This window comes from Mytilus edulis, chromosome 5 (assembly GCF_963676685.1).
Source record: "Mytilus edulis chromosome 5, xbMytEdul2.2, whole genome shotgun sequence".
Taxonomy (NCBI): Eukaryota; Metazoa; Mollusca; class Bivalvia; order Mytilida; family Mytilidae; genus Mytilus; species Mytilus edulis.
The window spans coordinates 52,259,340-52,274,789 of NC_092348.1; the positions used below are offsets into that span (position 1 = coordinate 52,259,340).

Genomic DNA, 15,450 nt, shown 5'->3' on the forward strand with positions numbered 1-15,450 from the left:
AGTCAAAACAAAGTTGATAACTTGGTTGGTATTGGTTCCCTGATATTTGTCCTAAAATTTTTTGGATCTAGCACCACTGTTGAAAAAGTTATGCCCCTTTTTTCAACAATTTCCTCAGAGGAAAAGTACTTTTCCTCAAGGGAAATCAAATTTCCCTGAAGGAAAAAGATTTTTCCTCAAGGGAAATTGTTTTTTCCTCAAGGGAAAAAGATTTCCCTTAGGGAATTTGCTGCATAATTATTTCCTTTGAGGAAATTCTATTTCCTTTGAGGAAATTCTATTTCCTTTGAGGAAATTCTATTTCCTTTGAGGAAATTCTATTTCCTTAGAGGAAATTCTTTTTCCTTTGAGGAAATTTGCAGCTTCAAATTTTCCTTGGAGGAAATACTTTTTCCTGTGAGGAAATTTGTAGCTTCAAATTTTCCTTGGAGGAAATACTTTTTCCTGTGAGGAAATTTTTGACAAACACTTTTCCTTGGAGGAAAATTCAAGACAACAAATTTCCTCTAAGGAAATCATTGATCTTCAAATTTCCTCTAGGGAAATTTCTGAACATCAAATTTCCCTTAAGGAAATGTTTTCCTCTATGGAAATTTCATAACAGTACAAACAGTATTAATATATTTTCTCCTAGACTGAATTATTGATACAAAAGATAATTAAAACTTTAATACTGTAATACAAATTTTCATGGTGAGTATTAAACATACAAAAACAAAAGGCTGACTGTTTAGCATGTTTAAGACAATACAATAATAAGCAAAATGCTATGAATATCATACCATTTGTGATGTTATTAATATTGTGCTCATATTTGCATATTAAATAAAATAAACACTTTTCATGTCAAATTAACTTGTCTTCTGTTTCAGCTGCTGTGTATTCGACCCCCTACATAACAGTTCAGTGCATAAATAATTCAATCCACAAGACATCTTCCTTCAATTGGTTGAATAAATTTTGGCAACGTATGTTCTTCAAACATCTTCTTTGTATATTTGATATGATGGAGCAATGTACATAAATTGATAAAGCAGGTGTTTATTTCGACAACAAACATGACAAAGATACTATTTTTTTTCTTAATTTCTCCATAATCCATCAGTTAATATGAATGTAGGTTGTTACATTTTACACAATTGTGTTCTTTGATAGTACTCCATTTTGTTTATAGCAATTTTGTAGGATTTTTTCTATTTCTTTTTCCAGAAAAACACACAGTTGAGTTCATTTCACATTAATAATCCAATTAGCACATTATGTAGAAAAGTATTAACAATTAAGTTTCCTCTTCAGTATAGACCTGCAGGACCTGTTGATGATCATAAAAACCAAGATATCTGACCTATAAATACACAAAATAAAAAAAAAATGTTATAAATGGAGAAAAAAACAGCAATATAAATAAGCTTATTTTATCATGTTTTAATGAACATTTTGAGAAACTTTCATTTGATATTCTTACTTGTCATGCTTATGAGTTCTCTTATTTCAGTGCTTTGTGTCCAAGATTTAATATTCGTTGTTTAGTGCCTTGCAGTGATATTTAAAGTTGAGCCACTTGCAATAGTTGTTATAGAATGTTCATATGTTGTTAATATTTGAACCACTGTCCTATATTATGGTCAGGTTGAGTGCTCACAGACATGAGGCCTAAATTAATATATTGTTTGTTTCCCTAATCCCTATTCTGACAAGCCAGGTGTGGGTAGGTAGGTAGGTAAATAATTTTATTTTTCCCAAAAGCCTGAATATTATCGGATGATCCGGCAAGCCCGAAAATCAGAAATGAATAAAATAATATTTGGCTTAGTTTTGACAATAAAATTTTATGAGTAGTGCCATTTTTGCAGGGTCGGTCAGGATTGGAGAAACAAACAATATTTTATATTAGGCATGATTTTTTTTTATTAATTGTTATTGACTTTGAACATGTTGAACTATATTGGATTGTTTAAATCTTTATATGTTGAGATCTTTAATGGATGACCTATAAAGGAAGTGTTTTCTCATTATTGAAGGCAGGCCCATGATTGGCCTTTAATTTCTTGCATCCGCTTCATTGAACTCTGGTGGATAAGTCACTCATTTACCATACCACATTTTCTTATTTTTATATGAGTCATCATTCAAAGGCAATTTCTTTTATTACTGTAATTCAGAAATTATCGAAACTTTTTAGTAATGCGAATAATGTGACTGGGTGAGTATCGCAAAAATAAGAAATCATATTTTGATAACAGAAACATATATATATATATATCATGTAACTATATAGATCTTTATGCAGATTTTTTTTGTAATCACAATAAGTTGTCCCTTCCCTGAAAAATCTGAATTTACAGTATATAGAAGTGGTCTTACCATTTAGGCCTTGTTGTATTCTGTTTATCTTGTTTTGCGCTCATTTCTATTGTAACTGTTTATATTTTTCATCATTTTTCTATATTTCTTGTCCTATAAAACATAAAAAGGGTAAAAACTATTATAAAACATCAGTTTGTGTTTTTCTTTATATTCAGTTATATTTAAAAAGAATGGAATATTTGTGCTATTTCATTTCACAAACTTTTTGCCAGTCATGACTTTCAAAGACTCTCACCCTGGTCAATAGTTTAAAAAACAAACATTCCCATACTTTTTCTTTGTGTTCGTACTAATTTTTCATTTGACAACAAAGACATGATTCAACTATTCTTCTAAAATTTGTTTCGCTTGACTACGTTAAACTCTGAAATATTGTTAACAGTATAATCTGTATGTGTCTCACTTGTCAAAATTTCAAATTAATATATAAATCAGATAAAAATGCTATGCATGGCTCAGCTTGATACAAACGTACAGGTTGAACCCAGAACAGTTGGGGCAAGTATGGACACAACATTCAAGCTCGATACAACTCTGAATTTTAAATTTGGATTGTGATTCAATAGTTGATGCAGCATAGGTTTCTGACACAGAATGAATGCGGTCCAAGTACTTAAAAATTTTAAATTGACAATTAACCTCTAAAATGGTCCAATATTCAAAATCTCAATACATGGTTAGATGCAGCATATCAACATGATCAAAGAACCCCAATGCAATAATTCATTTTTTGGTGAAATCAAATAAAGTTAAATTTTGGACCTTTTAGAACTCAATGTGGACCAATTTGATAATAGGTCAAAATATAAAAAAATCTTAATGAATGGTTAGATTCAGCATATCAAAGAGCCCCATATAATCAATTTTTGTTGAAATCAAACAAAGTAAAATTTTGGACCCCGATTTGGATCAACTTGAATTTGGGCCCATAATAAAAAAATCTAAGTAAATATTCAGATTCAGCATATTAATCTGAACACCAAGAATTTAAATATTGTTAAAATCAAAATAAGTTTAATTTTGGACCCTTTGGACCTTAAGGTAGACCAATTTAAACAGGACCAAAAAACTAGGAATCTAAATACACAGTTAGATTTGGCATATCAAAGAACTCCAATAATTCAATTTTCTATAAAATCAAACAAAGTTTAATATTGGCCCCTATTGGCCCCTAATTCATGTTATTCCTAAACTCTGAACAAAAACTCTGGTCACAAACCTTGTGTTTGAATTTCATAGATTTCTATTACTTGTACTAAAGTTATTAAGCAAAAACTAAATGTCCTGGGACAACGACGACTACATGATAAAATTGAGAATGGAAAAAGGGAATGTGTCAAAGAGACAACAACCTGACCATAGATTTGAGGGTTGGAATCCTTTTCTTTTACCGAGCAATGCATTTGAATGGGAGATATAGTTGGAACCCCTCTTTGCTCTTGGTTGGGACCCCCCTTTTAAAATGGCTGGATCCGCCCCTGAGAAGCATTATAGAAAAATCTATAAGCTTTAACTCAAAATAAGGATAATTTTATTTTTAAAGGGCAGGCACAGAATAATTCCAGAGGGGGGTTCAAGGGATTGGAACCCCCCTTTTTTTGGATAATCAATGCATTTGAATAGGGACATGTAATTGGACCCCCCCCCCCTTTCCCCTTTTGTCCTGGGTTAGAATCCCACCCCCACCCCTTTTTAAAATGACTGGATCCGCCCCTTAAGGGTCTATAATTAAGTTTGACAACATCAGACGACATACTACTTTATCAAAAAAAAAATGCCACATTTCACATGTTTCATCCAATTTAATTTCATCCCTTACTTGCTACATGTATTTCATCCATAATATTTAAAATATTGAAAAAAATAGCTTTTTAAATTTGGATCTATATATAATTGTGAATGTCACATGGATGTATTTTAATGTAAAGCATCTGAAAAATCATTAGCCGTCTCATATTTATTTCAGTTCTTCAAAAGGCAAATTTATATGAGCTTATGCTGAAAATAGAGATTTCTTATTAAGGAGAAATCCTAGTCGAAATAATTATGACGTCTGGGAAGGCTATTTTAATTTTTTTCTGGGAAGGCGTCCCAGAAAAAAATTAAAATAGCCTTGCCAGACGTCATAATTATTTGGACTAGAGAAATCCCTGCCCCCCTTTTTGTGTGAAAAATTTTGTTGATTATATAGGGAATCACAGAAACATGACTGAGGCAAGCATCCCCCATCTGAACCCCCCCCCCCCCCCCATGAATATGTTTTTTTAGCTTGTGTAGGTGTAAGTCAGTAAGGAGGCAACCATTTGATTTGTAGGCCGGGTGAAAAATGTGATTAATCTTGCTTTGTAAACTTGTGCTATAAATAAAAATTACCAATCCATTAAAAAATCCGTGAGCCCAATCTCATCCAGTGAAATAGATTATAGTCTGTTTTCGAAGTTATATGGAAGTAAGTTAGTAGTCCAGATAATTATGACGCATTGCAAGGCATTTTTTCTAAGGAGAAGTGTAGAATGGGGGAATGGAACCAATAAATTGATCGGATCCGAAATGTTCTTCCCAGTAAAGGAGCACCTATTATTTTGTAGGTAATTATTATTAGTGTCGGTGGTCTCACAAGTAAATCAGAGTGAATATTGCATGCACATTAAAATTAGCAGAGAAGAGACAATTATCAACTTGTGTATTATTCATTTTCTCGCAGTTATTTACGGTAAATCAGCTATATAGACATAGGAAGATGTGGTGTATGTATATATATATATATCCGAAAACAGGTGTTCGGTTCTAGTACTATATAGTGGCTATAGTATATGACTTTTAAATAACAATTATCAATTATATCTGTATTCTGTGGCGGGTCGAAGGGGATGGAATCCGGGGTTGGCCTCCCCTAGCATTTTGTGAGCAATCATTGCATAAATGATAATCTCGGGAATCCTCTCAAGTTTCTATATACAAGGTGATAGGACGTTCCGTTGGAATAGGTTACCTGTGCATGAGGAAAAGTTTTAAGGCATAGCGTGAAAAGGTAACCTATTCCAACGGAACCGAACGTCCTATCACCTTGTATATATAGGAACCTTAAAAATATGTGAATAGGTCGGGAAAAACTCTCTTTTGACACTTAGGTATTGCACTGTTGCATTACACACCAATCAAAACGCAAACAATATGGGAAAAGATAACATTTTAACCTACACAATATATGAATAAGGTATACACTTTTGAAATCTAAATTATATGAAAAGGGTGGGGTAACAGAAAACCAGCGGCAACGACACCCCTTATTTAATGGAGACATGTAGTTGGAACCCCCTTTATCTGGATCCGCCCATGATTTTACATGTAAATCAAGCCCCGGGTATTTGTTGGCATAACGGTAACCACGAAAGGGGGGGCTAATTAAAAGCACGAGGAATTATAAATATACAATTCAACAATAGAGTGCATCGAGGAATGGGAATTAAAATTGTCTCTTCACGATGATCGAAAAAAGTATCTTGCACGTTATTTTCATCATCTTGTCTGAAACACTCTGAATAATGAGCTTCAAGGCGAAAACAAGGCATGTGAAATACTAATAACATACAATTCTTTTTTTATACGTTGTATGGACAAACCCATAAATCCCTCAACAAAAATTGCTTGATTCATGTCATATCAAATAAATTACAGCGCGGAAAGGTAACAGTAATTTAATATCAAAACTAAATTTTTGTTATATTTTTCAATAAATTTATAAATCTTAATTAGGCATGCGTTGCGTGAGTTCCATTTCATGAGACCTACACAGATTTCTATAAAACAAATCAAAAATTATAAATACAGTTTTTCAATTCTTTCCGGCATAGATAAAAAAAAATATGTATATATATATAATCTATATACGATTTGGTTGAATTATTTCACTTCATTTTAATGATAAATCCTTTAGTTCTTAAATTTTTAATTAAAATGAATTTATCATTTTGATATCTAACGATAAAAAACGATAAACTTTTTAAATTGAAGTGACATGGTCAGTAACCTAATTAGTTGCATGGCTGATTACCATCTTACAGGTGACCCAGTAATTTTCCATATGACAGTAGCGTGTACCCTCGGGGTTATATCGGGGTGTGTATAACTTATTTTCTGGGGAACATCCTGTCCACGTGTAGTACTTAGCATATATTGCAACAGATGACATTAAACAAATTTTCTTTGTAGCATCGGAGGCAATTTCATGTTCGACCACACAAAATATTTCACAAAAAAGATATGATAAAATCAAAAGAAAAAGATAAAGAAATATTAACAAATAAAGGTGGAATTGAGTAAACGGGGATTCGTGTTTTTATGAGCTTATTTTCAGTGGACAACAACAAATGGAAGTTTTTAACGACCTTGTGTGACCTATAGTTGTTAATGTTTGTGCCATTTTGGTCTTTTGTGGATAGTTGTCTCATTGGCAATCATACCACATCTTTTTGACTGGCTATATACATGATATAATATATATAGCACTTACACGGTCGGTCCAGTGGACATATTTCATACTAGATAACTTATACAGTAATTCTTTATATATATATATATGAAAATTATTGTCCGATCTGATACACGTACCTATAATGTACAGAATTTTGAACAGCTTCAAATATATGGGGTCCGTAGAAACACCGCAAAGGACCTCCTTAGTGCACTAAGAACAAAAATGTGCACTAAGGACCTACTCCTTTCATAATTTTAAATTATATTTTTTCTAATGTTTTCTCGACACGTGCCTCAAAAAGTTGATTGTCACCTTTAGTATAATCGATAGCAATTCATGTTCGCTCAACCTTGGCCCGTGAATAATCTACTAGTATACTGATTAAACATGTATATGGTATTTCAAATTGTTCTCTATTTTTTTTTCATTTGTTTGTTTTTGCCGTATTTATTCTGTCTGCTATATTTTTTACTTCTAAATTAATAGCGTATTTTCAACTATTTTCAGTTTGGGATTTTTCATCCTTTTAATTTTAAAAAGACAAATAATTGTGAACACTTCACGGAAAAGTGAGGATTGATATTTGGTTGCTTAACGTCCAGTTGCCAATACTTCATTCATTTTTCTAATGTTAAGAACTATGCCATTTATCAATATTTCGATTTGAGCGTTACTGATGAGTCTTGTGTAGACGAAACGCGCGTCTGGCGTACTAAATTATAATCCTGGTACTTTTGATAACTATCACAGCAATGTTTTTAAACATGTTTAGGAAAGGAACATATTTCTGATTCGATTTTTATATACAAATGCATTACAAGTATAAATATGTATAGGTTGATGTTTAGTCCCTTCGATGTTTTAGACTGTAAATAAATTATGACCAATTTATTTCTGACATCTTCTTCATTTTTAACTTTTGTGGATAGGTGTTTCATTGACAGCCGTACCACATCTCCTTTCGCTTATTTTTGTTGTATATATTTTTTAATTCACTTTCCTTGTCTTTTAAAATATATTTATTCCATTATTTTTATTTGATGCCGAAAATAAGAATACGAAGTTATTTGTTAAATGCTATAAATAAGCGAAGTAAAACAACCGTTAATAATTATGTATATGAGCATTATATCTATTTATGAAATAATTTATATATTAGCAGACATACCATTTGTGACACCAATTTCATTTATTTCCAAATCTTAAAATCATACATTTCCGTTCTTTAGCGTTTCTTAATAATGGCAGAACGGGCTTAAGAGTCATATGATTAAGTTAACTAAATAATTTAGTTTCCCCACATCATTAGCGGATTTAGGGGGTTAAAGCGAGCCCCCCCCCCCCCCCGACCCCCGGTTGAAAATCTTTAAATATTTTTTGTATTAACCATTTCTTGTTTTAATGTTATCTTTACTATAATTTGAATATCTAGCACTGAATAGGGTGACACGTTGTCGCTACACTTCTTTAAATGGGCAGAATCAATTTGCGCCAATTGCAGTTTTGAAAAGGTATTAATTGCGCCACTGTCTTTTATTTTGATGGTATTAATTGCGCCAATAAATGAAATGAAATTGCGCCAGATTTACATTCATTTCTTAATTTGGCGTATAAATATTCGCATTCGCTTATATCCGCAGTAATTCGGTTTTCACACATATATATCTGGATTTCGCGCCTTTTCTCTTGTCGAGAAAAATTTACTGATCAGATCGACACGTATACTGACCTTGGTAATATGAGTGAACCTGAACCGGAATCGCCTATACGAATTCAACGCAGTGAAGAACGTGAAGGGTCTACTCGATTTTCACCTGAGGATGCCTTATCGCTGTTTACCCAGAGCCTTGATTTGACATTGAGAAAGCACAAAGAAGAGTTATTCAAGGAGATTGACACGCGAATTGGTGCTAAAGAAGTTGAAAGTGTTCCTCCGGTAAAACAGACTCCTAAATTCAGGTACGACGGTAATGAAAAGCAATTTAGTTTTAACGGAGAACGTTTAACAGAACTTGAAAAGACCCTCAAATTCATAGAGAAAGATTCCCCGGTTTTAGCCATTCAGTACCTAGAAAAGAGCATAAAGGCCCTAAAGGAAAGAAATAAGCTTCTTCGAATAGCCGACAAGTACGGGTGGGACGTAGTGGACGAATATATAGACGACCCTATTACAGAGGGGACCGACGACGCAACAAAGTTAAGACAAGCCGACTATCGGGCCAAAGCTAAGAGACGTAACAAAGTAAGCACCCGTCCTGCTCCTTATATTCCAGAACCAGAGAGTCTCCTAGTTCCTCAAGATGAGCCTTTTCGTAAAACTTCATCAGCATCTACAAGAGAAGTATCTAGAAACTACAAATACCCGGCTGCCCAAGGATCACAAACCCGCACAGGACCTCGTAACGGTATCTACAACCAGAATGAGTACTTCACCAGTTCACAACCAACAGACAGGTGTTACTACTGCAATGGAGAGGGTCACTGGGCCTATCATTGCCCAAAGAGACGGAGGTTCCAACCAGCCGAGATCAGTGGCTCTTCAGGAGCAAAGTGATGAAACAGTTAAGTACAATTTATCTCCTTTTATAAGTCACGATCAAGATTTTGAATTTGAGTGCTCCTCAGCCAGCTCTTTTAGAGTAGATAATTTACGGAGAAATTTAGATTTTTGGAAATATACTTTAAATGCTAATAATTTTGTTCTTAATGTTGTCGAATTTGGATACCTTATACCTTTTTACAAATTGCCACCGTCAGCTTTTTTAAAGAACAACAGTTCAGCCGTAAAACACACATCTTTTGTTGAGTCATCAATTATAGAATTATTGTCAACAGGTGTGATTCGTGAGGTGAAAGATCACATTCCTTTTATCGTTAATCCGTTATCGGTGTCAGTTAACGGCTCAGGTAAAAAGAGATTGATTTTGGACTTGAGGCACGTTAATAAGTTTAACGAAAAAAGAAAATTCAAATACGAAGGTGTTACTGAGGCTTTGCAATTTGTATCAAATCCAGGATTTCTGATAAAATTTGATTTAAAGAGTGGTTATCATCACATTAATATACACGAAGATCATCAAAAGTTTTTAGGTTTTTGTTGGATTTTCCCAACTGGCCCCCGTTATTTCGTTTTTAGATGTTTACCGTTTGGTTTGTCTACAGCTGGTCACGTGTTTTCTAAAGTGTTGAGGCCACTAGTTAAGCACTGGAGATCACAAGGTTATCGTATGATCATATATTTAGATGACGGTTGGGGGATTGAGTCCTCTTTTGAGGATTGTGTGAAGCTTTCTAAGGTCGTAAAGCATGATTTATTGTCAGCAGGTTTTTTCCTGAATCATGAAAAAAGTATTTGGGACCCCACAAAAGTTTTAACTTGGCTTGGGTTCCGTTGGCATTTGGACACTTTTAATTTAGAGTTACCTGAAGATAAGATTGAGCGTTTTAAATCTACTATAGACGATATTTTTAGCAATATCAATAATATAACTGCTAGACAATTAGCACGAGTTACTGGCAAGATTATTTCATTTATTCCCAGTTTTGGAAACATTTGCAGAATAATGTCTAGGAATATGCTCATTCTTATCGCCGCTAGCGATTATTGGGATTTTCACATTCAGTTAACCGACGAAGCTATTTTTGAATTAAACTTTTGGAAGAATAACTGCACATCACTTCCCAGGAAATCTCTCTTACCCGTTTCATTTTTGCCAGATAGAATTGTCTTTACTGATGCAAGTGGTTTCGCTTGTGCGGGGTTTGCTGTTGAAACGTCAAATAAAATTGTACATAAAATGTGGACTCCCGACGAGGCAAAGAAAAGCTCTACATTCAGAGAACTTTCAGCAGTATTTATAACCCTATTTTCCTTATTGCCCGATTTTCAAAATCGTTTGGTGAAAATTTATACGGACAATCAAAATGTAGTTAAAATTGTGCAGGCTGGGAGCATGAGATCAGAATTACAAGACATCGCTTTGAAAATTTTTAATCTATGTATTCGTAATTGCATATCCCTTGAAGTAGAATGGGTTCCCCGTGAGTTTAACACTACTGCAGATTTTTACAGTAAACTATTTGACTTTAATGACTGGTATGTGAATGATGTGTATTTCAAGTATTTTAATTCTTTATGGGGTCCGTTCGATTGTGATGTTTTTGCCGACTATAACAATCACAAATTACCGATTTTCTTTTCGGCGTATTGGTGTCCAGATACTAGTGGTGTTGATGCTTTCGGGTTTTCGTGGAATACTTATAACTGTTGGTTAGTTCCCCCTGTTCACCTTGTCGGTAGAGCATTAAATCATATGTTAATTTGTAAAGGAAAGGGTACTATCGTTGTTCCGAAATGGACCTCGTCATGTTTTTGGCCTTTATTGTGGTCATCATCGAACAACCAATACAAATCTTTTGTAAAGGATTTTGTAGAGTACGTTAAACCATCTGGATTTTTTTGCCAAGGTTCGGATAAAAATAGCATTTTCATTCATTCTCCATTAACTTTCAACGTTCTTGTTTTAAAGATTGATTGTAGTTAAATCCGTAAGTATATCACTCAATATCCATTTAAATATTTATTTATTTTTTATTAGTTTTATTTGTATTTTTTGTCGGGTGTTATACTAGTAGTTTCAGACCAATCCTGTTTTGGCATAGTAGTATTTAAAAATTATTTTGCGACACGCATTTGTTGAGCATACTTAAAATTGGAGTTATGCATTAAATACGCATTTTATAAGATATGGAATCGTTTATACCGTCGTTTGCACTTACAAAAGTTCCGTTTGGGCATAACTTAGGTTCATTTATTATATTTTATTCTATGTCAGAGATAAGTCCCGATTGGGCTCTCTCGTGTGCTTATATGAGTCCCGTCTTGGGCATTATATTGATTTATTCTTTATTTGTTCTTTAATGGAGAGATAAGTCCCGTTTGGGCCCTCTATCACATTAACATAAGTCCCGTTTGGGCCCTCTATCACATTAACATAAGTCCCGTTTGGGCATTGTATTGTTTTATTTTGGAGAGATAAGTCCCGATTGGGCATCTAGCACGTATACATCAAAGTCTCGTTTGAGCATTATTCTGTTTTATTGTGTTCGAGATAAGTCCAGCTTGGGCCTCTAGTATGCATGAGTTATGTCCCCTTCGGACGTCAAGATATTTTATCATGCATTGTTGAATTTTACAAAGGAGATAATTTCATTTTGGTACTCTCAAAATGCCATTTAATTTAATGATTTTCTAATTCATATTAATACATTTAACCCGTTAATTGTATACTTGTAAATCAAATTGAGAGTATTTTGAATAAATTCTTTTACATATAGTGCTTCGCTATATGATTTTTTAAATCAAATTAATTTCATTAAAATTTATTTTTCAGTTTAGATTCAAACATTCACATTGGGAATCCTTAAGGCATTTTTCTAATCCTGACTTGAAAGCTCTAACAGTTTCTTTGTGTTCAGTAGTAACTGCTTCAAAAAGCGAAAATACTTTGAAGAAATATAAAGGATATTTCAAAAGATTCAAATACTGGTGCTTAAAGTACAATCTACCGTTTTTGCCTACCACTGTGTGTACAGTTGCCCTTTATCTTAACTATTTGATACAATCTGGAGTTTCCACTGCCGTTTTAAACGCAGCATACTATTCAATTAAGTGGGAACATGATCTGAATTTATATGACAGTATATTAAATGACAAATTACTAGACATGGTATTAGAAGGTGGTATAAGATTGTTATCTAAACCTTTGAAAAGGAAAGAACCCATCACCCCTACGATTTTGAAGAGTATTATTGCAAAATTCGACAAAAATGACAATCTGCCAGGGTTGAGAATCTGTGCTATGATGTTGTTAGGGTTTTCCGGGTTTTTAAGATACGATGAGTTAGCACACATCCGATCTTCTGATTTAACGTTCAACGATTCTCATCTACAAATAAGCATTCAAAAAAGTAAGACTGATAGATATCGACAGGGTAACACTATTTTGATTTCTAGAACTGGTACAGACCTTTGTCCAGTTGCTATGCTACAGAAATATTTTCGCGTTGCAAGTTTGCCAGTTGGGAGTGAAGATTACATCTTCAGAGCTCTTTCATACTTCAAATCTATTGATAAGCATAAACTAGCTTGCACGAATAGGCCGCTTTCTTACACTCGAACTAGGGAAATTATTTTAAACGCGATTTCTGAAATAGGCCTGAATAGTTCTTTATTTGGCTTACATAGTCTAAGGAGCGGGGGCGTTACAGCAGCTGCTAGTAATTCTGTTCCCGACAGGCTTTTGAAAGCTCACGGTAGATGGAAGACAGACAAGGCTAAAGATGGCTACATAAAAGAAAAGTTAGAAAATAGACTTAAAATTTCTCAAAATTTGGGATTATAATTATGTGATTAGAACATCCTTCCTTCCTTTGTTTTTGTCGAAACTGATCAGTACAATTTCTCATCCCAAATTGCTTTTTGTTTTATTTATATATAATTAAGACAATTTTTATGTTCGTATGAGTACAGCGAAGAAGAACATAAATTCATTTCTTAATTTGGCGTATAAATATTCGCATTCGCTTATATCCGCAGTAATTCGGTTTTCACACATATATATCTGGATTTCGCGCCTTTTCTCTTGTCGAGAAAAATTTACTGATCAGATCGACACGTATATTTTGCATTGATGATATGTAATTGCAGTTATTTCTGTTTCTGATGTAACATTTTTATACTTGTAGATTTCCTACCATTATTCGGAGATCCAGAGACCACGACTTACATGACCAGAGTTGTCACAATTTATTTCTATTATATATTAAACTGATCAGTACAATTTCTCATCCCAAATTGCTTTTTGTTTTATTTATATATAATTAAGACAATTTTTATGTTCGTATGAGTACAGCGAAGAAGAACATAAATGTAAATATTTTTTACCTATATCATACATGTACATGTTTTACCAATATCATACATGTATTATAATTGACCTTTCCACTGAACACTTATCAAATTTAAGAAAACTCACCAAAAAATAAATTGTTTAGTAAAAGAATATTTTTTCACGAGTCAAGATGTCTGATATACCATTCAAAAACTAGAGTCTGATAGAGGAAACCCGGTCATCATTGTTGAAGAACACAAATTCCGTCAGGCATTTGTAAAGAACTAATGAGTAGAGAAGTAAGCAGAAAGGAATATGTGTCTTTTCTCAACTACAAAAACCAGCCTTTAATTCAATGATGAACAGAGACATTTTATATGGTTTTAACTGTATATATATACGGGTGAACGTTTTAATTCAGCATACATTTCGTTATTAAAATGACTTAAACTCCGCCAGTCGGTAAACTGCCGGACCCAAGCCCAAAAATAGGAGGATGGAAGTCAATCATTTAGTTGTTATATATAAATAAAAATAAATAAAATTGGCGCAATTAGATGATTATTTTATTGGCGCAAATGATACCTATAGTTTTGAAAATTATGTGGCGCAAAAGAAGTATTGGCGCAATTAAGTTGTGGCGCAAATGAGTTACTTTTTGGCGCAAAAAGATATCGCCCCTTTAAATATACACAAGTCATGATAACATTGGCCAGAGGGTAACTTGATAATTAGAGGACCAAAGGATTTAATTAAGACAATCCAAGGCTGCTATCTCTATATTTTATTATATATATCTTTATTAGCCTCCCTTAGAGTGATACAACAATTGCAAAACGGGTAGATACGATCTGTAATCAAATAATTAACCTTATAAAATTAATACTTAAAATTTTATTTAGAGTAACCATATGCCGGATGAACAAAAAGTGTGCCATTTATTGAAAAACATATGGTTTGGTATAACATGAAAACTTCTCTAGTGTTTTAAACATTTCTCACACAACCCCTTCCCCAAACCCCCACCTCAAGCTCTGGATCCGCGCCTGCCCATAGTGCTTATTACATTATAAAATAAAATGGTATTCATCTTCAATTGTTGAAATAAAGATGAATTGTTAAAAAAAAGCATTGACACCAGTTTAAAGTTATCGTTCATAGAAGACAGTTATGATTTATTCTATAATTCTCTTTTTAAAACGTAATATAATTTTACCTCTTGGAGTTTTTCTATATGTTACTTCTGTAATCGGATTTTGAAGAACCCCATGGACACCACATACTCTCAAATGTCTTTCAAGGAATAATGATAGTATGTAAACTCTTGTGTTGTTAGTAAGGAAATGAAATATCAAAAGCATTTGTTTCTCAATTTTTATCCAAAATAGGGTTCTTTAAATTAAAAAAAAGCTTGCGTAGCAATTTCCTTAAAAACTAAATATATATAACAAAGGCAAAGTTTTAAAACACAAAATTTATTTTTTATTTTTCTTTCATAAACTTGAATTTATACCACGCTGAACCGTTAGGTTAACAACCATTTAAGAATTGAATGCTTCTTTTTGTAAATTTATTGGGGTGTAAAAGCGTTGACCGAAGTACATTATGTATAAAGCGCGGAAGCGCTTCATACTAAAAATGTGCGCACGGTCAACGCTTTTACAACCCTATAAAGTTACAAAAAGAAGCATTCAATACTTATAATTACATTTT

At 33.2% G+C, this 15,450-nt stretch overlaps 2 protein-coding genes and 1 long non-coding RNA gene across 5 annotated transcripts in view; 1 reads left to right on the forward strand and 2 right to left on the reverse strand.

The window, feature by feature from the left end:
* Window positions 1-15,450, reverse strand: part of LOC139525466 (coiled-coil domain-containing protein 149-like) — a 193,143-nt gene that overhangs the window by 38,657 nt on the left and 139,036 nt on the right. The window lies entirely within an intron of this gene.
* On the reverse strand, window positions 655-5,129 carry LOC139523879 (uncharacterized). The gene is made up of 3 exons (XR_011664706.1): window positions 4,741-5,129; window positions 2,365-2,457; window positions 655-1,345 (listed from the first exon to the last, which is right to left on the reverse strand). It is a non-coding gene; the product is annotated as an uncharacterized lncRNA (long non-coding RNA).
* On the forward strand, window positions 8,461-13,700 carry LOC139523880 (uncharacterized). The gene is made up of 2 exons (XM_071318249.1): window positions 8,461-9,405; window positions 13,592-13,700. The coding sequence occupies exon 1, from the start codon at window positions 8,583-8,585 to the stop codon at window positions 9,396-9,398; it is 816 nt and encodes a 271-aa protein (XP_071174350.1). The 5' UTR covers window positions 8,461-8,582; the 3' UTR covers window positions 9,399-9,405; window positions 13,592-13,700.

What these genes read in the sequence shown, in the direction of transcription:
- LOC139523880 (XM_071318249.1), top strand. Translation starts at nt 8,583, where the DNA reads ATGAGTGAACCTGAACCGGAATCGCCTATACGAATTCAACGCAGTGAA.